At 47.5% G+C, this 22,093-nt stretch overlaps 1 protein-coding gene across 1 annotated transcript in view; it reads left to right on the top strand.

The window, feature by feature from the left end:
* Positions 1-3,787: 3,787 nt before the first annotated feature.
* LOC141958974 (sodium- and chloride-dependent betaine transporter-like) overlaps positions 3,788-22,093 on the top strand; it is a 29,970-nt gene continuing 11,664 nt past the window's right edge. The window contains exons 1-10 of the mRNA XM_074902116.1: positions 3,788-3,980; positions 7,699-7,833; positions 9,110-9,250; positions 10,827-10,914; positions 12,290-12,422; positions 15,274-15,408; positions 17,578-17,681; positions 19,256-19,380; positions 19,665-19,777; positions 21,131-21,268. Of these exons, the coding sequence (XP_074758217.1) occupies positions 3,788-3,980; positions 7,699-7,833; positions 9,110-9,250; positions 10,827-10,914; positions 12,290-12,422; positions 15,274-15,408; positions 17,578-17,681; positions 19,256-19,380; positions 19,665-19,777; positions 21,131-21,268 (1,305 nt within the window). The remainder of the gene's footprint in view (positions 3,981-7,698; positions 7,834-9,109; positions 9,251-10,826; positions 10,915-12,289; positions 12,423-15,273; positions 15,409-17,577; positions 17,682-19,255; positions 19,381-19,664; positions 19,778-21,130; positions 21,269-22,093) is intronic.

The raw sequence follows: 22,093 nt of genomic DNA, 5'->3' as shown, positions 1-22,093 counted from the left end.
GAGCTCTGCTCCTCTCAAAGATGAGGAGGCTGTGCTGCAGCATCTGAATTAACTGATTAGCCAGCTGGCAGGCCTTGCTGTGAGCAGGCAGCGGGGAAAGGGGCCTTGCCTGAGATTTACAAGCTGAGAAAAGATTGACAGGAGGAACTGATGTTTCTACCTCCTGATCCAACCCAGCAGGCAATCTAAGTGAAGAGGGCAAAGTTGGGACTGGGAGGGCCTCTGTGCTGGTGAGCTGTTGGTGAGCTGCAGAGCTCCCAGCTCTGCACCAGCCAGCAGGAAGAGTGCATGCCTTGGTTTCTGGGTTGCACCGCTTTCTTTAAATGTAGGGTTAGAGGTCTGTAGGTTTGTATGAGCCTGTTAGAGGACTGATTCAGCTTCACACTCAAGTGTAGATCCACATATGTTGTAGGACTTGGTGGATTTGGGGCAGTGCAAACCATACTGGTAAATAGGTGCGTTCCAGCGTATGAAAATAAAGGACAACGGCTGGGGAAAAAAGGGAGGTTGCTTCCTTAGTGCCCTGTTGCATCTGTATTTGACACTGAAACTGGTTGTGTTCTCTGTGGTACTGCCCATATATAAGCCCTCCTTGGAAATAACTAAAAAACCTCTCAAATTTAATAGAATCTTTCTGTAATGTTTTTGAAGAGGCAGCTATACGGCCTGGGGGATGGTTTTCACTGACCCCTGACTGCCCTCCTCCGTGGTTTATGCTCCCCTGTTCTTGCTGCAGTCCCTCTAGTAGTGTTAATTCATTGCATGGGATTCAGCCCTCTGCATTCAGAGTCCATGGAAATGTGCTGCTGATTTCAAAGGGCTTAGGATGGGCCCTTCAACACTTGTTGTTGTTTAACCGCAGCTGGCAAATAAGCACCACACAGCCACTTGCTCAATCCCTGCCCCGGTGGGATGGGGGAGAGAATGAGAACAGTAAAAGTGAGAAAACTCATGGTTTAAGACAAGAACAGTTTAATAACAAAATAATAACAATAAAAATTTTAATGAAAAGGAAAATAATAAAATAAATAAAACCCAAGCAAGAAAAACAATTGTGCACCACCAACCAAACAATGCCCAACCAGTACCTGAGCAATAGCCCCTGGTTTGTATGCTGAGCATGATATCATATGGTATGGAATATCCTTTTGGTCATTTGGGGTCAACTGTCCTGGCTGTGTCTCTGCCCAACTTCTTGTGCACCCTCCAGCCTACTCACTGGTGGAGTGGTGTGAGGAGCAGAAAAGGCCTTGAATGTGTAAGCAGCACTCAGCAGTAACTAAAACAATCTTGTGCTATCAACACTGTTTCCAGCACAAATCCAAAACATAGCCCCATACTAGCTACTATGAAGAAACTTAACTGTATCCCAGCCAAAACCAGCACAAGCAGGAAGGCAGGTGGGGGAAAAAAGGGCATTTAGAGAGCAATTAGTTATTACACTGTGAGATACAGTTTCCTTTCTTTACTTGAATGACAGAGGGAGGAAACATGCCTTGTGCCAAAAAAAAATGCTTGCTTTGCTGTGAAGATTAGGTAGAAGTTTTCTTTTCATATGCAAGCATCTTTGCCCCAGAGCCTGATATATCCAGAGGGTTGGCATTTAGGAAATAATTTCATCTGTACTGGGCAGTTTACAGAAGGAAATGAGACATGGTGATAACGATGATATCTTTGTGTGGATTAAGTGCAAACATGGCAAACCAGTTCCTGCTCCTGCTTCCCTCTTGCCTTATTGAAAATTACACCAACGCAAGTGCCGTGGTGTTTCTAGGCTGCTGGGCTAGTTTGGTGTTAGGACTAAACTTGCTGTTATTCCCAGTTAGGTCAGACTCCCTGGTAGTCCCCACTCCTCATGAGATGGCTTATACCCTGATGATAGCCAAGAGGGAGATGACTGTAGAGAGACTAGTGGCAAGGAGGGAGGGAATAGTTTGCCAGTCCTGGCACACCATCCTGGTGCAAAAGGTTGATGGGTAGGTTTGGTGGTCGTATCAAGTAGAGGCCATCGAGGGTGATGAGGTCTTGCTCACCACTGACTTGCTGACTGAGAGAGGTCCCTGGCCTGAAATGCCTCAAGAGCCTGGGAGAGACCAAGCTGAAGTGGTCCAGAGCAGATCTAGGGGCAGCAGAAGAGTTAAGTAGCATGGGTGATGCAGATTGCTGTCCCTGCAGTGGGGATGGGGGTGTCCCCTTAGGAGACACAGTAGGAATGATGGATGTGCTATTAAGAAAACTATCAAACCACCAGAAAACTGAATCTGTAAGTTAACATGAAGCCCTGATTTCTTAGCACTCTCAGCTGGTGGGAATGGAAGCAGAGATACTGCTGCTTTGGAGAGGCTGGTTTCCAGTGTAGTTTCCTAATCTCAACACAGGAATATGTATTCCTTGCTGATGCCAGTCACCCCTTCAAAGGACAACTTCGCTCAGTAATGCCACCCGTGACATGTAGCTCGAGTTAGGACTTCCTTGGTATAGTTTGTCAGCTACCCTGCTCATGTTAGGTCTGTGCTTTCTGGCTGGACTAGCATGTGCATCCTTACCTCAGGTAATGTATTAGAGTAAGCTTTTAAGGAGAATTTTTTTAGCTAAGTCAAAAGGAGCCTTTTCTCTTTATACTTTGGTTTCTTCTCATAATCAAATGCCTGTAAACAATATGAAAACATCAAAAAGAAGATTCAGTCTGGTCTGTGTGAATTTTGACTGGATTTAAATTAGCTAGCCAATTAAAGGACTTTGTGTATGATAAAAGATTCTATCTTGTAACGAGCAGCCACTAACTTTGCTTAATTAAGATGATAATTAACATAATTCAGGATTTAGTATAGACCAGGGAATGTCTTCCTTGCACCAGCCTACAGGCCTCGTCATAATCAGTGTGCCTCTTCCAATAGTGACTTTGCTCCCTGTTTCCATGGTTGGGTTTTTTCCTCATAACATTTTCACAGCAATAACTGAGCTTGTTTGATCTGAGCATTCCCTTGCCCAGACCTGAAACGCATCACAAATGTGAGATCCTTTTGCTTATCTCAGGGGTGTTGTTTCCTTGGTTGGGTAAAAGTGGGGGATTTGTGCTCATGCCTGTTTGTTACTGAAGGTGGCCTAGGTCACGTAAGTATGTGTGCATTTTGCTGAGGTGGCAGGCTGTATGGTAGTGTAACATGGTATCCACATGCTCAATGACAGCAGTCCTGGCAATGCCTTGAAGTAAGATGGTAGGTCACCCATTTTTGTTCAGATTGTTAATCCGTAGCATTCTCCAGAAGGAGACAGTTGCTGTATAAAGCACATGGGGAAGGGAAACCCCTTCTGCCCCTGTGCCTTGCTCCAACTGCTTTTCTCTTCCTCTGAACTGCTGTTTCCAAAGTCCCAGCCAAGTTTCCAGCAATGATGGAGATTCAGAGCATTTAATCAGGGCGCAGAGGTGCAGATGGAGGCACACTAAGGTTGGTGGTCTGGGAAGATGAGGTAGTAGGTTGTGTGGGGGTAAGGGTGAATCTGGGGGTGAGTCCAGTGAAGAGGTGGTGTGGGTGGGCCCATCTCAACTGACCAGTGACCCTTCCTCTGTCCCTTAGCACAGACTTTCTGTTCCACAGAAATAACCTGGGGAAAATTCTTCATGCTGATGCTATAGAAGCAACTTTACAGAGGTTGAGGGAACCTCACTGTGATACTAGGAACACCTCTGTTGTGGTGACTGATCCTGTCCCTCCTCTACCCACCAGCATGTCCCACAGCAGCTCCCTACATCCCATGCTCTCTTTTTCCTCTGTCCCCCAGAGACATGACAAGAGGTGTGGCTAAGGAAGGAGAGCCCAATGGGGCTATCGCAGCTCCTGAAGAAATAAAAAAGGAGGAAATGGAAGAGAGAGGCCAGTGGAGTAGCAAAATGGAGTTTGTGCTGTCTGTGGCCGGGGAGATCATTGGTCTGGGTAATGTGTGGAGGTTCCCATACCTCTGCTACAAGAACGGCGGTGGTAAGTTCACAGCATGCCTGCGTTGTCCTAGGTCTGTAAGTATGACAAGACATATGTGTGTACTTGGACCCATTTCTCCTATGCTTTATGTGTCCCTGCATGCACTCCCTTATTCTCTCCTCCAGCAAGTTAGCTCCTGCCAACATCAGGAGGAATAAAAACTGAGAGGTGAATCCATCTCCCCAGCCGGTACTGTTTCTCAAAGCAACTCTCCCAAGTTTGGATGCCAAATTGAACTTTAGTAACACTTTAAGGCTCTTGGGCATGTCAAGAAACAGATGGTCTTCCAAAACCATCAGTGCTGTGAGTGGTCAGAAAGCCATTAGCAAACTCTTTCTACATAATTCCCTTTCCCACTCTCTGTGTCATCCCCACCTCTTTCGGGCCCTTGTTACAGAGGAGGAAAGTCTTTGATGGTGCTGGTGTCCTTGACAAGGCCTGATATCCCCTAGAAGGACATTGCTACCTCTTCCCAAGGAACAGTTCTCCCAGTGGTCAACCCACTGTTAGGGAAACCTGTCCCCAGGAAGAGTGCATTCCCCTTACCTTTTGTTTCTTGTGTGACCCTCCTTTTCCAATAGTGCTACAATAAGATCATTACATGGTTAAAAATGAAATTTTCTCATAACAGTAAAATGAAACTAGGAAAGAGGAAGGGAATAATTGACTGTCACTAACTTTTCTTGGTGAATCAAAATCTAACCATAAAAGGAGGAATAATAAATTACATGTCAAATACAGCAATAACTTCTCTTTTGTTCTTGTTCTCTGAGACACGTATGGGACTTTCATGTCCCCCCGATTTTAAACTTCCTTTCTCTGCAGACCATGCCGTAAAGGCCTTTCTTTCCCAAGGTGCTGTGAGCTTTCACCAATGGATGAGTGATTCAGCTGTAGTTCATCTCAGGACTACCAAATTCCTGTCCCCTGTGCTGTTACTGGGTTTTATTCAGATCAAGCAGGAGTCAGTACAGTGTCTACTCTGAACCAAGTGAGGATTGGATAAGAGGATGGTTAAAGAAAATGGAATTAAGTTTTTCTTGAACGTAGAATGGTTTTTAGCAGATCCTCCAGTCTCCTTCTCCGAGGTTTTGGTGGTAGGCACTGGAGTCACCAAGAGCAAGTCAGACTGGTATGGGTTAGTAATCGCTAGTGGTGCATTGATTAAACAGTCCATTCTGCAGTGATGCTTTGAGAGAGAAGTCATGGGTTTTGCATGGAAAATTCCTTCCTGAGCTCAGATGATATCTGTGCATAGTTTATGCCTATGGTAGCTGGTTCAGTAGTCCTTGCAATTTGTATGCTAATTAGTGTAAGTGAAAAGGCTACTTTTGTTCATTTTTAATTTTTTTTTTTTAAAATTAAACTACTCTAGAACATCTAAGGCTGTGATTCAGAGGCCAACAAGGCTAGGCTTGGGAAAAAGTAGGATGGGAGAATTCTTCCATCACAGCTCACGTATTGTCTTTGCAGAAAGTATGCTACTACTATAGAAGGTACATTTCTCTCTCTAGGGGTCTAGGGAACCAGATAACTGACAAACTAGTATGGGACAAGGCACTGTCTTTCCTGTGACAAAGATATTTTCACCATTGGAAAAGTCCTTGAAATTGCAAGCCAGATGTTTTCCACCTATAAATGCCATGTCTCCATCCCACACCCTTCCCCCAAAGTGGAGATGGCTATCCTATCACCTTTCTCCACCTTCGGATGTACTGAGATGGTTATAAAGCTGTAGAGACAGATGTCATGAAAACGATTGTGTTAACTTGCTGTAAAGCAACCAAGTGTAAACTTACCTATGGTTGCACTTTCAAATTTGATCTAATTGTTCAGCATCATGAATTTGTTATTGACTCTAGGGAAAGAGAGTCTGTTTCTGGGGGCCCCTATCAGGGCTGAGTCTCCTCCAGTGGAGCAGCAAACTGGGGAGCAGATCACAACTAGAGTTTCAGCTGGTAACTGCTCTGGGAAGGTTGAGAGAGACAAGACAATAGGTGTGTAAGAAAGCCCTCATTAGTCAGAGACCAAAATGGATCAACCGCTGGGAGAAACGGTATCAGAAGAGAGGGTCTGGAACCTGCTAAAAGGCTCATCTGTGTGCAGGATAATAAAACTATCTTGCAGATTTGGCATACAGAGAAGTGTCATGCATCATCAAAAGCAATAGCTGCCTCTAGTTCAGTGTACATGATCTAGTGGAAGGTTGAGAAACCTGATGTAGTGGAAGGTGCCCCTTCCCATGGCAGGAGGGTTGGAACTAGATGATCTCGAAGGTCCCTTCCAACCCAAACCATACTGTGATTCTGTGATATGATTCTATGATTATCTGGGTGGTTCCCATTCCCTGCTCTGCAAACCAGGACTGAGGCTGTGAACCAGCCTCCCTCCCTCTCGCCCCAGGACCCCTGCAGCTATGGCACAGCTGTGTTTTGAGGAAATGTATATGTTCCTTGTTATTGTAACATTGTTGGCTTAAAAACAAGGGGAAGTGCTCCTAGTTGCTAATTGTCATGGGAAGGAATTTCAGTGTGAATACCTGTGCTGGCAGGGGAGGAGAGGGACTGGAAGACAATGTCTGGCTTGTCTGAAAAAGGGGCTCTCATCTCAGTCGAAAACAGCTGAGATGCTTTCCAGGTACTGGTGGTAGGAGGTACTCAAGACCAAAAGTTTACTGCATGGTATGGCAAGACCTCAACAGTTGTTCCAGTGAGGAAGGCAGTCATCTTAGCCTGTTTGAAGGTGAGTGAATGTGTGAAAACTGACACTAATGATGAGGAGAAAGCCTGTGAGGTGGTAGAAGGAAGGTCAGCAGTGAAACTAAGCTCTCAGGAGCAGTTTTGAGCAGAGCAGCAAAAATATTGGGTTTTTCAGTTTGGCAGCAGAACTGAAAAAAAAAAATAAGGTTCAGACAGCTGAACAGGGCATTAAACCTTTTTTGTTTGGGTTTTTTGTTTTGTTTGGTTTGTTTGTCTTTTCTGATCCTTTGTTGTCATTGTTTCTGGGGAAAAATCCTTCTCTCCCCTTCCTCTTCCATTTCATCAAGGGTTAATCTGAGGGTTATTCAGCCTTATTTCTCTTAAGACATTTCTCTATATTTTAATTAAAAAATTAATTTGAAGAGAGAAGTTAAACTTTCTTATTTTGAAAATGCTGGAAAATACTCTGTTGGACTTCCCCTATTTCTATTCTTTTGGTGCAAACTGCTTTTCAAATTCGATGTGAAATATGTCTCTAGCAAATTTATTACTTACTAAGAAATGTCACTGGCCTCCATGTTTGTATCCCCTGGACAAGTAGGAGTTTTGCTGTGACTCCTGAGAAAGGCAGAACGAATGTGGTTATGTGAAACAAGGACTCCTTTTTCTTCACCTGACTGGTGCTGAAAGCTAGAAATGAAGTCAAGAGAGTGAAGCAGGGACAACTTCTCCAGCACTGTCTTTTTTTATCCCCTTGCCTGACTATTCCTTACCTCTAGGTTTTGGCCAAGAATGAATGTGGAAGTACTGCAGTAGCACAAGACAGATCACACTTGTAATTTTTTCTGAGAAATTATGGTGTTGGAGACCTTGTTTGCTTTTTAGCAGAGGTTGTGCGGTTACTTCAGATAAATATTTGTGTTAGCTGATTCCAGCTGTGGCTACAGGTACCTGGCAAGGGGTAATGGGGATAAGGTTTTAAAGAGGTTTCTGAGGCAGCATCTTGCTTGTCTCTGCAGGAGCCTTCCTCATTCCTTACCTCATCTTCCTCTTCACCTGCGGGATCCCCCTATTCTTCCTGGAGACAGCTCTGGGGCAGTACACCAGCCAGGGAGGGGTGACGGCCTGGAGGAAGATCTGTCCCATCTTTGAAGGTCAGTCAAGTTACAGAAATTACTGGCTGCACTTTCTAACAATTAGTGACTCAGAGCCTTTGTTTGAAATGTTATTCTGGCTTTTAATTTCTCCTTTATTCTCCCTTCCTTCCTGTCTCTCCCAGCCTTGTTATCCCTCCTGGTGACTGCTGTGTGTGCAGGGCAGTGCCCCGACTCCCCCATAGGTGACTGAGAGTGTGTGGTGCTGACTGGGGGCTGTGCTGGTCCAACGAAGCCATGGTCTCTGAGATGCTCAGAGCCCAGGAGAGAGGAGAAGCAGAATGGCCATCAAACAGGAGGAAGATGGAAGTGTCAATACATAAGCATCTACATATGGTTCAGGACAAATACTGAAGAGATAAGAGGATGAGGAAGGCTTATGATGCTTTCTCTGCCTATTGATGTGCCCAGGGCTGCTGTGGCAGCATTTGCAGGCTCCTGCAAACTGGGGGAATTACACTGCATGCACTGGTCTGACAGCCCAGTTAACGAATCTAGTGTCCACAATTCTCCTGTCCAGAGGAGGGCTTATTGCCCAGGTTTTGCAGACAGAGGAACCTGTGCTCAGCACTGGTTAGTTTGCTCAAGCACAGGTGTGCAGTGCTACTTGAAACTCCCTGGGGAGTCTGGGACCTCCTGTGCTGGAGACCTGTGTGCTCTGTCACAGGACCTGGAGGTGGACAGCAGTGGCATCTCATAGGGCACTGACAACCAGTTTTAAACAAATGAATTGGGCCTTTCTGACCCAAATACCATTCTGATGTCTCAGTGAGCGATGGGCACAAGCAGGACCCAAGACCAGAGCTCAGCTCCTAAGTCTGTACTTTTGTCCCAACGCCACATGTTATGTATGATGTATATCAGCTGTGAGAACCCTTTTTAGAGTTTAGGATTTAGAGAACCTGAGTTTCCAGAAGGAAGAAACTCACCCTCATTTCTTTTCTTTAAAGGCTATAGCTGACTTTCCTGCAAGAGAGGCAGTGTAATGCAGTGGCATGGTAGTGATCAGAAAAAAAACCCCATCAGTGAAAGGTTTTTTCTCTGTTCCACTGTAGACCTGTCTAGAGATATCAACAGTGTTTCCTGTCTACATGCACAGTCACAAAATCCCTTCTCTTTCCCTGAGGTAGGTCTTGCCCTATTCTCTTGTGAGCTATGCGGTTGGTGTTGCACCCTTCTTACCATAGTACGGTCTATGTCTTTGTTTGGGGTTAAGCTCGATGTGTTGTGAGTTGGTTGGCAGCCCCATCCTCACCTCCTCTGCTTTCTTTCACAGGAATTGGGTATGCCTCACAAGTCATTGAGTGCTATCTGAATATCTACTACATCATCATCCTGTCCTGGGCACTATTCTACCTGTTCAGCTCCTTCACTGCAGTGCTACCATGGGCCAGCTGCAATAACCCCTGGAACTCAGGTACGCTTTCCCTTGGTCAGCTTCTGTCTATCTCCTTCCCAATTCCCAGAAATTATTTGGGTTTTGTAGAAAATATTTTTTATTCAGGTAAAAAGCTCTCATGAGCTGCAGTGGGGTTAGGGACTCCTACAGAGGCGGCTGTCTTCATTCACCATGGGCAAGTGTCAGGAAGGGTGAGTGGTATGACCCTATGCCTAGCAGAAGGGGACAGCAAAACTATTTCTGCATAGAGATGTTTTGTGCATTGAAGATTTCTGGGAGATGTAGATGGATTGGGAGAATTTTTGAGCCAATCTAGAGTCCTCCTCATGTGTCAGAAGCTCTTCATTAGCTCTGGTACAACAATTTATCTTACAGTTCTTTATGCCACTCCTTTGGAATTAGTGGGAAAGTTGCTGCCGTGCACTGAACAGTTTCCTTTGTGAGCTCAGCTTTTGGCTAAATCAGGCCAAGCCTGCACTGGACAATTTTGCCAGTACAGGTCTCCCAGTGCAGGAACCAGTAACACAAAACTCTAAAGGTGCTATTTTTGTGGTCTAATCACATCCATACAAGCCTCAATACCATTACATTGGCCAGGGGTCTCATCTGCTCATGCCCACAATTCACATAACTGTGCCCAGCAGAGAAGACCTGGCACTGGATTTATTCAAGGCACTTGGGCTGTGCCTGGAGAGATAGGGTAGATGTGAAGTAATCCTCATGGATCTGATGTCCTTGACAAGCCTTTTTACTATGTTGAACAGCTTATTTTGCTTTCAATGGAAAGCCAAGCTGGAAAGAGCTTTGATAGCAGCTCAGTTCCTTCCCTTTTTCTCTTGGGTCAGGTGGTTCATTTCTGTGATGTGTTAAATTTCTCCACCCGTGGGCCATTCACTCACAGCTTCCTCTGCCCCTTCATCCCAGTAGAGGTAACCAGCCTTTTAAGGAGTTGATCTGATTCCTTCAGTTTGCCCAGAATGGGTCTGTTTGCGAGGAAAGCCACAGATATTCTCTTAACAGGCAGAAGCTTCCCAGCCAGAACTGGGCTTCCTTGGTGTTCCAGTGGATTGTCTTTTGCTTGCCAAATGCAAGATGAGGTGCATTTCTTGGATGTGTGGCATCTCCTCTGTTTTTAGTAATTTCATGCTACGTGACAGGGTTGGGGATGCCAGAGTGGAACATGAATGCATCTGTGGTGTGTGTGAACATATGCATGCATGTGGGGACAGGGAACAGTGCATGGTGTGGGAGGAGAATGGGATTTTCTATCCTGGCTACTCATAGTGGCTATCTCTCAATAATCTATATTTTGCAGCCATCTGCTTTCCATTTGGCATGGGATTGATTCCTCCTTCCCCTCTCCCCTTCCTGAAGCCCTCTGGCTACTGCTGGATTGGGATTCATAGCTGGGGAGAGCCAGAGTTCAATGAGATGCTTAATGAGATGCAAGAGTTTGATGAGATGCTCTATAGCAGGGGATGAAGAGTCTGTGTGCTGCCAGAGTGAGTGTTAGGGTACAGAGGGGAAGAAGCATCCCTCATGGAGGAGCCTTGGGGAATTTCTCTGGCTCATCGGCTTCCTTTTCTTTTGGTAGATCTCTGTGTGGACATTCTGAATAGCTCCAGCCTGGACAACAGGACCTTGCCTGCGAATGCCACCTCCCCAATGATTGAGTTTTGGGAGTATGTGATCGTTTTCCCCCTGTTCAGGCTTCTCTCTCATGCAAAAGCTGCAGCTGTAGGAGTATCTGGGTGGAGGGCTGTGCATCTCTGTAGGACCAAGTGAGGTGCCACATGTCCGACCCAAACATGGGGAGCACAATGCACTGAACTGCCAAGGAGATTGACACAGAGCCCAGGGGCACCAGGGCTAGATACATGCTGGAAGCTGCTCGCAGTGTGCCTGCCCGAGGGTGCTCATGTGCGCACGTGCACAGGCATGTTCCCTTTCTGGCAATGAGGTGCCCAGATGAGTGTGGACACAGAAAGAGACACCAAAAGAAGATGAGGACTTGCTCTAAGTGGGGAGTACTTCTGTTGGGTGTTGCAGGCTACTACTGGCAGACAAACATGAGAGGCCAGAACAGACCGAAGAGACCTCTACAGTGAAACAGAAAGGGACAAAACTGCCTTTTCCTTTCTTCTGACCATGTCTTGCTTGGTGCCTAAGGGAGGTGGTTCATCAGGCTTCTCAGGCTCATCCCCGGAGAGCAGGGATCTTAGGCACATGCATGAGATGCCAGAGAGGGGCTGGGGGAGGTTTGGTCATGAGGCTGGAGGCAATAAAACACCTCTGAGGCAGGGGTCCTGCAGCAGGCCAGACAACGTCCCAGAAAGAATCATTATTAAATCCTGGAGAGGTTGGAATGGCTGCTGGGGCCACACTACCTCTCCACAATCAACTGGGGAAGCACTCATAAAGAAGAGGGGTCCAGGGACTCAGCTTCAGCAGTATTTTCTTTTTTTTCCATTTATGGCTCCTAAAGTGCCTCTGAGAGGGTTGAGTGTCCTTTGTCCTTTGCTACCACCACAGGGAACATAGAAGATGATATACACTCAAGGGTGCAGAAGGAGTCTGCACTGTGCTGGACTCCCTTTCCTGCCCTGTTCTTTGCACATACTATGTAGTGAGAGCTGTGATCCCTCTGAAATGGTTGTTCAGTTTTTCTGCAGAGATTACAAAGGCAAGGGAACCCTGAGGGGACTGGTTTGGAGAAGGCTGTGCAGAGGAATTGTAAATGCGGGGTTGGGCTTCTGAGGGCTGCATGAGCTGCAGTGCTGAGCTTTTGTGTGACCCACCTTCGTGATGGTGAGTCTTGAAGGAATGAGAGTGGGAGGTCTCAGGCTAGCTACAGGACACGTTGGAGCAGCATCAGCAGGAATGACAGAGAGGGGAGCGCTAGGCAGAGCTAGGGTGATTTGCATGGCTGGGAACCTTGGGCAGATGTGTTGTGGATAGTCTGTTGAGTTTTTGGATGGGGTAATATGGGAAAGGTCTGTATGGGTGAGTGGGGTATGGGGTGTTAATGATTCTCTCCCTGTCCCTGGACACCGGCAGGAAGCGAGTCCTGGGGCTCACGGATGGTATTCACAAACTGGGCACTGTGCGCTGGGAGCTGGCTCTGTGTCTCCTGCTGGCGTGGATCATCTGCTACTTCTGCATCTGGAAAGGGGTCAAGTCCACAGGCAAAGTAGGAACAGAGATTGTCCTCCTGGTCCATAAGTCTCCCTGTATCCATTTTACATTTCTTCCCCAATCTCATTTCCCTCTTCATGAAGTAGAGGCGGGAGACACACAGCACCAAAATCAAACATAAAACCTTGTTGGGCCATACTGATATACACCAGTTGTGTCTGACCCATAAGAGGAAGAATAAAACAATAGGTCAAACAAGGAGAGAACAGGGAAAGACTGGGAACTGATGGGAGTCTTGAGTCACCTTTTCCCTTGCAGATACCCACAGTGGCTGATGGATACTCTCCAAGTGCCCTTGGGAATCATTCACTCACCAGTATGTTGTCCTTGCGTGGCTTGCTGGTGTTTTTAACAAGATCCTCTGCAGCAACAAACTTCCTATCCCTGGCAATAATTAAACACTTGAACAAAATAGACAAGCTGTTGCCTGTAACCAGCTCAGTGAATAGATAATAAATCTCTCCAGCTTCTTTGTTCGGCAAAATACTTGAGGTGGGAGAGGTGTCTTTGTGCTCTCCTTTGTACTCTCCCTGGCTCTGTGGTTTCTGGCTCAGCAGGTCACTTATGCTAGTGAGGCTGGAGCCAATGCTCTCTCCTGATGTTGATCCCACAGGTCAGGTGGACTGGTTATCCTTTGGGAGTGAATCAATGTGTGATGCCTTGGGGTGGGTGTTAGGGACACTGCTATGTCCTTGACTTGTTCAGGACCTCCTTCCTTCCCCGGAGCTGCAATGAGATGGGTGGGTCATTAATGATGGTTGGGTCTTGTGGGCATCCAGGAAATGTCCCAATTAGAAAGGGTGGGGAACCAATTTCTACAACAGACTTCTTCCTTCAAATCACTACCCCTCATATCAGCAGATGTTCCCTGTAGTACTGGACACACATATTTCAGTGCCAAATCCCATCTTCCACCTTAAAACTGCACTGGGCACCCATTTTAACAGAGCAAGACAATAGATTGCTCGCTAGGTTTCTCTCAGTCTTTGCTGATTACTCTGGCTATTGCTGGTGCTGACCTGCTGTCCGCTATTTCTCAAGGAGGGAGAGCCAGATTCCATATCTACAGGGAGAGGAGATGCTCCACATTTTAAATGCTCCCTGGTTTGAATACCACAGTGCCATCTTCACAGGAGGTATCATTCTGATCTTGGGAGATCGGGTCTGAGAGGCTGTTTGATCCACATGGAAGTGTAAGTTATTGCAGGTTCCCTTCAGCTCTCAGCCATCTCCACCGAGTCTTTCCTTTGCTTGGTGCTGCCCCAGTGTGCAAAGCTTGTCTGCACAAGGAGAAAGCTAAAGAAGTTTGGTCAGGCTGGTTGGCTGATTGGGTTTGGCAAAGTCAAACCAGAAAATAAGAGGAAACGGTGAGTGCACCTAGTAGACAGAATGGTTTTCCTCGGACCACAGAAGATTTTTCCATCACAGGTTTTAGGATACAGGGCTTACTGTCTACCAGCTAGATGTTATGGTGCAGCAATACAGGGTGGATTTTTCTGTCCCAATACATACCACAGGTCAGACAGGCCACTTGTCTTCTCTGCAGGTAGTCATTTTGGGTTTTACAGGGGCACTGCCAAAAAAATCAGTTCCTTCCTTCTTTTTCCTCACTGACTACATAGTAGGATAAGCAGTAGGGAGGTCCCAGGAATTCTGACTAAGTGCATAATTTGGCTTAACAGCTGCAGAGTAAACAGGATGATGTGCTTGACTGAGAGGCTGCTTTAATCGGATAACTCTGCCAGACCCTTGTGTTTATGCTTCTGTGATTTAAGGAGTCCAAACTTAAAGAAACAATAGCGACCTCAGGAAAATAATTTCAAATAACTCTGTGAAGACTCATTTTCTCTAAAAGCCTTTTTCTTTTATTCATTTTGCCCACTCTTGTGCTCTTTCCATGTTTCTTTATGCATTCAACTGATGTGTACCAGTGATCCCCAGAAGTGATTTCTGAGGGTCGATTTTAGTACTTGTGCCAAAAGTGCTCACATTCTCATTCAATCAGGGAACAGCAAAAGTACCATGTACTGTGACTTATTTGACCAATTATCACTAAGCAGAAAAAAATATTTTAGGCCCCTCACTATGAATCCATAGAGTAAACAAGTCTTCATATTACTTCCATGAATTTTAATAATGAACAAATGTTAGAAAGTTAAAACTTGCTCATGGATATTTTGCAAATAGAAAAAAAAAGTTACATTAGGCAATGGATTAGAGATGATTAATGCTGCTGTGATATTTATTTTCATCACACACAAGAAATGAAAATAAGGTTTTACAGAAATAATGGTCTACATTTTCTTTAAAGGTTTTGAGGTGCCCCCATTTTTTTTTCTGTGAGTTTAGAGGCATTGAAGGGATGCAAGAGCCACATGAGCATGCCTGAAAATGAGACCCCTCAGAGATGTCTCAAATTGGGCAGCAAAAGTTGCAATTTAATTTGGAAAATTCTTGCTGGGAATAGGACCATTTTAATAACTCCTCATTAAAACTCAGTGACAGGAAGAGATCTGGGTTTCTTCTGCAGCTCTAGAAAGATGAAGAGAACAGCTGGGAGCAGGGAAATTACACTGACTGGAAAGAGAAAACAAAGCAGAGCAACCAGTGGCAGAGTCTTGGCTGAGGAACAAAATGTAGATTAACTAAATCACCAGTGAGATGTAACCTGGATTAATTTTTTTCCCATCCCTCTTCTATGCTAGCAATAGCAGCTATAGCCATCAGCAGAGTCCAGGGATGTTTTCTGGGGTGGGAGCCTGCAGATGAAATGAGATGAGATGAGATGAGATGGTGCCTGCACCCCCATCCCACTGACCTTCCCTCCTGTTTCCCTGCTCTCACAGGTTGTTTACTTCACTGCCACCTTCCCATACGCAATGCTTATCATCCTGCTGGTGCGAGGAGTCACACTGCCGGGTGCTGCCGAGGGGATCATCTTCTACCTGAAGCCAGACATTTCCAGGCTGGCAGACCCGCAGGTGGGTGAGGGTCAGGCCAAGTGCCAGCCATGGGAAGGTTTCCAGAACCCTGGCCCTTGCATCGGCTGCTAGCTGAAGATCTAGCTTCTCGGAAAGGAGACTGGGGAACCAGTGAGACCTCCTTAAAAGAGCTGAGAGGGGTCTAGTCCCTCTGCACAGCACAGCCTTTTTGTTTATGTGTCTGTAGCATATGGTCATATTAGGTCATTTCTACTCATGGGCTCAGCAAAACCAGAAGAGTGTATGAAATATTCAGCATGTAACAGATGGCTTTGCTGGGTCTTAAATGCAAATAATTAAGGGCTGGGGGAAGCAGAATAATCTATCACTTTTAATTTTTTCTGGCCTGGTTTAGCACCTTGGCTCCAACAGGGCCCTCACAGGGGGTGCAGAGCCCCTGTGTTTGCAGAGACCAAACGTGCCCAGGTAATGTGGGTGGTGCCCTAGCTGGGCATCAGGTTCCCTTCACCCTTCCCAGGGACTGGTCCCACCTGCCTGGGTCAAGGGCTGGCCAAAGGAATTCCCCTCCTGGGCAGGGAGGATGCTGTGTACCCAAGGAGGGCAAGTCTAGATTAGGGCAGAGGGTGCAGCCAAACTCAGGACCTGCAAGGTAGCCCAAGTAAGCAGCAGGTGGGCAGCACTCTTGGGGGATGCCCGGGGCAGGCAGCAGGACCCCTCTTGGAGGACTCCCCCTGGGGTGTCTGCTCTGGCACCTTTTTGTAGCAGCAGGTTACTTCCCTTCCCCATGTGGCCTCAGCAACACTGTGCAGGCTGCCTCCCAGGGAGATGTTAATGCGGACCCCACTACAGAAGACCATTTAAATGACACTGCTGCTAATTATTCCACTGCTGAATCTTTTCGTGGAGGCAGCCAAGCAATATGCTTAACCCACAGTCTCAGCTTACCTCCTGTGTCTTCCCAGATGGCCAAAGTCCCAACTGCTCCCAAACCAGCTGCCAAGCACACCGTCTTCCCCAAATGGCTTTCAGATGCAATTATGTGTTGTCAATACAAAATCCGTGGTGCGGTGAATGCAAAGAGCCAGCTGAACATAAATGTCATTTCAATATAAAAATAAATAACAGGGGCGTGACTGGGGCTGAGTGTGTTTTATTCATGGTCAGAGCTTATTCACTGAAAACCTCCCTATCTTTCACAGCCTAACTGAAGCTGACATGGTCTTTCCAGGCTGCTGAAACTCAGCATAGCAGGACTGGAAGATCCTGCTACTGAGTTCAGGCAGAATGTGGGTCTTTGGTGTAAAGCGGGATGTGTGCTTGTGCCCGTGCTTGAAGGGCTTCCATGTACATGCCTATCAGGGAGAGATCCGTATGAATTTAAGCAGCAATGGCTGGGATATTTTGAAGGCTGCCAAATTGCAGCTGCCTGGATGCTTGCAGCTAGGCATTGCTTAGAAGGAAGAGAAAGTAAGAGAGAACACACAGACAAACAGAAAGGTGGGCTGCTTTGCTGTCTGCCTGCTAATGTGCAGGTCAGGGCCTTTCCTGGGAGGGTGTGAGAGCGGAGCTGCAGTTCAGGCCACAACACACGGAGTGAAGGGACTGCTCCATGGGGAAAAGGGCTGGAACAGCGGTGAACAAGTCCACTCCACTTTTCCCATGCAATGCCAGACCAAAGGGGAACCTGGGTGCATAAAACCCCACTGGTCTGAAATCTCCCAGCCTGGCAATTTTCTTCCCTTCACCTTTCACCGTGGCCACAGAGATGTGGGAAACCAGATTGGGGAGCAGGGAGGGGAGTATATTGATCATGCAAGGGACTCCCTGGCCCTTGTTTGTGATGACTCACCAGTGGCTCTGTGAACCCTGAGCCACATAGGGACCACAGACATCTGCAGCGCCAACTTCAGCCAGAGCCATGCTATCGGGGATGCCATCCATCTGCACCCAGAATGTGAAGACACAGGATGGAGAAGTGGTGTCACCCTGAGTGAGATGTAAAAATATGGTCCCCTCAGGAGACTTTTTCTAGACGACTTTCAATCCTATAGCTCAGTTTTCTCAGAGAGGTATCCCAGTTTCTACATCCACTGAGCTTTGTCTCATGGGGTTTGTTCTGCATGTATAGAGGGGTTGTTGCTAGACAGGGCACAGCCATTTGTTTATTTCGTTGGCAGGTCTGGAGACCACTGACCTTCTCTGTTCCAGGTCTGGATGGATGCAGGCACGCAGATCCTATTCTCTTATGCCATCTGCCAGGGCTGCCTGACAGCTTTGGGCAGCTACAACAAATATACCAACAACTGTTACAGGTAAGAGGAGCCTAGACTCCTCATATCCTTCCAGAAGTTTGCTCAAATAGCACAGAGCTACATCTGAGGCAGGCTCTGTCCCCAGGGGAGACCTTGGGTCATGCTGCTTTGACTAACAAGCTGTTTGGAGTGTGGAAACTGCAGAGGACTCGGTGTGGGGATGGAGGGTGGCTGAGGGAACACAGGAGCTCCAGAAAATTTAGTAATGCTCTCCTGTGTGAGTCAGCTTGGGAGAGATTGGAGGAGGCGGAGGAATGAAAATGAGTGTCTCCAGCCACTGTGGAGACACCATGGGCTATTTTGACAGGATGAGTGAGCAGAGGTGGCACGGCCAACTCTGCTGTCACTAGCTAGGCAGGGGAGATGGTACAAAGATGATGGCTGGGCCCCCTGTCTCCAGTGCTTTTCTACCGTCAGGATAATGTACTGCCAGTGGCTTTTTGATCCCATCAAGGACATTAATCAAGTCTGTCTAGCCTCTTCCTTGCTCTTGCATTACAGATCTATTTTATCCATGGCCTGACATGTAGCTCAGTGAAGCCATCAGGAACATTTCTGACAACTTCCCCAGAGCCCTGAGGAGCAGGGTCTTTGTTATGCCTTCATGTATTGCTCCAGCATGGGTGGGAAAATCCATGGTACTTGGGAGACATCAATCATCTCTCCTTCTCTTCTGCTCTCCAATAGGTGCTGCCATGGCTGTTGGTCAGGCAATAAATGCTTTCCCCTGGCTCTCTCAAAATGTATCTGTCACCAATGGAGCAGTGTGCTGATGCCTTCCTCTAATGCCTTAGGTGCCTTAGACTGGCAGCTTAGCTCTGAGTAGCCAAAATGTGCTGGATGTTCACACTGCCTCGTAACAGCTCATGCTGTGGTTCAGCTCTGGCAGCTGCCCAGGCGGAATCCCAGGGTTTGGGGCTTTCAGCCTAGCCAGCTCAGACTGGTGCCCTGTTTTTGCAGCAAGTGCACAAACATTTCAGGACAAGTGACACAGCGTGTTCTAACCTCCATCTGAGCATAGTTAATAAAGACAGTATAGACACAACCCTTGTCAGGTGACGATTTTTGTCATCCCAAACCTTTGTTAGGTGATAATTTTTGTTAACCCATTAGTCCTTGTTTTACCAGACCTGCTGAACCTGTACGTGTTCATGCTTTCGGATGCTCTTTTTTGACTATGGTTACTTTTTCAGTCTCTTCCATTTTCTAATTTTCTGTTTGCCTCGTTTTCACCATCGTTTTTATTATTCTCCTGACTCCTGTCAACTTTTTTGTTGCCCTGTCCCTACCTACATATCACTGTGGCATCCTATTCACAAGCCACTAGTGGTGCCCTGTGTCTCTCTTTGTGCTATGTATAGCCTGGTAATTCTTGAACAGTGGGGTATGAGGTAGGTAGGCAGGCTGATTTTTGGCTCTCTTTTGAGCTTTTCACTTCTGAGGAAGGTCAAGAGCAGCATTGCTGTTCCTTGGCCAATGCTGCCCAACTGGGGAAGCTGAGTACAGACATGATCAGAAGTGAACCTGTTCTGCAGTGGGAAACACTGATTTCTCTCTGGTCTTCCCCCCTGCAGGGACTGCATCATGCTCTGCTTCCTGAACAGTGCCACCAGCTTTGTTGCTGGCTTTGCCATTTTCTCTGTGCTGGGCTTCATGGCTCAAGAGCAGGGTGTACCCATTGCAGAAGTGGCTGAATCAGGTAGGTTGTTCCAGGAGACTCCAGAGCCAAGGCAAAACCCTGAAGGGGAGGGGACTTTTCTGAAGTGAAGCTCAAGATGTTGTCTAGATCCTCTCTCACTATGGGTGTCTGCTTTGAGGTCTGCAGGTCCAGTGCTCCCTGATACAGCTTTCAGGCCTGTGCAGGCAAGGAGCTGTAGTGATACGAGCTTTGAAGCAGTATGTGAGCTCACTCTGTGCTGCAGGGTGGTGGTGGCAGGTGGTGATGTGGAGGGCACACGTGGTTATCCTGTGGTCTGTTGGCAGGTCCTGGCCTGGCTTTCATAGCATATCCAACGGCAGTAACGATGATGCCCGTGTCTCAGCTCTGGTCCTGCCTCTTCTTCCTCATGTTGATCTTCTTGGGATTGGACAGCCAGGTACAGCAAATGCCACCTTCTCATCTAACACCCAGGTGCCTGTCCCCACCCTGAGCACCCCCCAATGCCATGGGAAGGAATAAGGTGGTTATGTGCTTTGCTGATACCTCAAACAAGTTCTCCACATTGTATGCAGCACTTTCACACTGTGGGACCTCAGAGACAGGGCCAATGGGAGACCACTGGTTATGAGTGCTGGCATCTCTGTTTGTCATCCTTCTCCCTGTGTGTGTGTGAGGGTGTCCCAGCTACATACCCTCTCACCTCTATGCCAGCACTGAAACCATGTACACTGCAGAGTGAGGCCTGGCACAGAGCAGGGCAGTCTGAAAAGGGGGATGGGGCTGTTTTCTCCCAGCTGCATTTCACCAGAGTAATTCCTGTGTGTTCTCCTCACTGATGTGCCCATCTCTTACTCTCCCATACACCTGTTATGTCAGGAGCAAAACCCATTAGAGCACCCTGCAGAGTGCAGCATGCTGCCCTGGTGTGCTGGCCCGAGGGGGGCAGGGGATGGATGTCCTGGCAAGTCTGCCAGGCAGAGTGCTCTGCTCAGGCTCTGCTTTGCAGCACCTCAGCCCCCACACCTGGCGAATGAGGTCTCTTTCCTCAGTTTCTCTGGGTTGAGGTCTCTTCCTGCCTCATCTCAGTTATGGCTCTGCTTCATGCTGGCTGGACTGTCCCAGCAGTGGCTGATGTTCTTTTACGTACCCCATGAGTGATGCTCACTGTGGTACTGAGAGCTGTGGAGTGACAAGCAGGCGTCCTGCCCCATAGTCAGCCCCCAAATCCGTGGGACCGTTGGCCACCTGCTTTACTGGGTTGTCCTAGGTAGTTCTGGCATATTTTGCAGTCAGACCTGCTGTATGAGGGGTGTGCTTGATGTTAGGGCTGAGCTGTGCCCCCACAGTTGCCTGGCTCCCCTTAGCTTCACAGTGGCAGCGGGAGCTCCCCTCTGTCACAAGGGTTCCTTGTGCCATCTCAGGTGCTTCCTCACCCTGCTTGAGGGTCAGAGTCTGCCCCTTGCCTTCCCAACCCTTGGTCATTCCTGCTGTGCAGGAGCATGCTCTGTTGGCTTTGAGGCAATTCCTTGTACATCTCACAGTTCACTCCCCCAGCATGGGGCCGTACTTTTAATCTCTGATCTGCAGCTCCAGAGGAGACTTCACTGATATATCAAGCTGTGTTTGGGTCCCTAGCAACTGCAGCTGGCCCTTGGTAGAAGCAAGACAGACAAAAGGAGAAAACAAAAAAATAAGGATTTAAGTGTCTGGAGGAATAAAGGACAGTAAGAGGGAGTGTCTGCTTGGGGAAGGGGAGACACTGTTTTTTCTTGCCTGTCATCTTCTGCAGTTCGTCTGTGTGGAAAGCATGGTGACATCTCTTATTGACATGTTCCCGGGAGTGTTTCGGAAGAAGGGGCGTCGGGAGCTGCTGATCCTGGCCATTGCAGTCATATGCTACCTGCTGGGCTTATTGCTGGTTACTGAGGTAAGAAAGGAGAAGTTGGGGTGTACAGCTGAGCATCAGAAACCCTGCTAGACTGCTCTGGAGGAGTGGGTAGAGACAGCAAACTCATTGTTGATGTTGTTCATTATCTTTAATTTCTAATGCATTAGCTGCTGTCTCTCACTGCCTGTGCTGCTCTTACCCAGTGTGATGCTAGTGTGCTTACTGCATAACTGAGCCTTCCAGTGAGATGGTCTTGCAGCTCAGAGAGGCTGCCCCTGACATGCAGCTTTGTTCAAATACTAGGCCTGGTGGCTGAAACAAGCTGAGCTGTAGAAGCTCTTCTAAGGGCAGTGATCATTTGCTGGCTGCTTTCCACAAGAAGCAGAGTAGCAGGAGGGGAGGCTGAGCGCAATGGCTGCACTATAACCCTGCCTGAGCCAGTGGGAAGCCTATGATCCCTGGGACCAGAAGGAGCAGAGTGGTGTTGCTGTGATGCTATGTGCATGGTGTTTGCTCTGATCTGCAGCTAACAGCCAAGCAGTGGTGTGCTGTGCTGTACTGTGCATGCATACCACATGCTTGGGTGGGGGTCTTAGAGGATCTGTGTTGTCCCCATGTCCTGTGTAATGACACCTAATTCCCGCTAAACCTCCTAGGCACTGCTGAATGATCGTCCAACAGGATCCTGGCTAAGGATTTGCTGAAGACAGCTCCCACTGCGATCGAGAGAGCTTTGAGTGAAATTGCATTAAGGGTTCCCATGGCTCTTGCATTCTTCCTTGCATGGAGGCATCTAGTGCCACCGTTGCAGGATGTCACCTCATATGTGGTGGGATGAAAGTCTCCGATACTTTGGCAGTGTCT

Source organism: Athene noctua, chromosome 3 (assembly GCF_965140245.1).
Source record: "Athene noctua chromosome 3, bAthNoc1.hap1.1, whole genome shotgun sequence".
Taxonomy (NCBI): Eukaryota; Metazoa; Chordata; class Aves; order Strigiformes; family Strigidae; genus Athene; species Athene noctua.
Note: the sequence above shows the minus strand (reverse complement) of the source record. Positions and strands in the feature narration are given on the sequence as shown.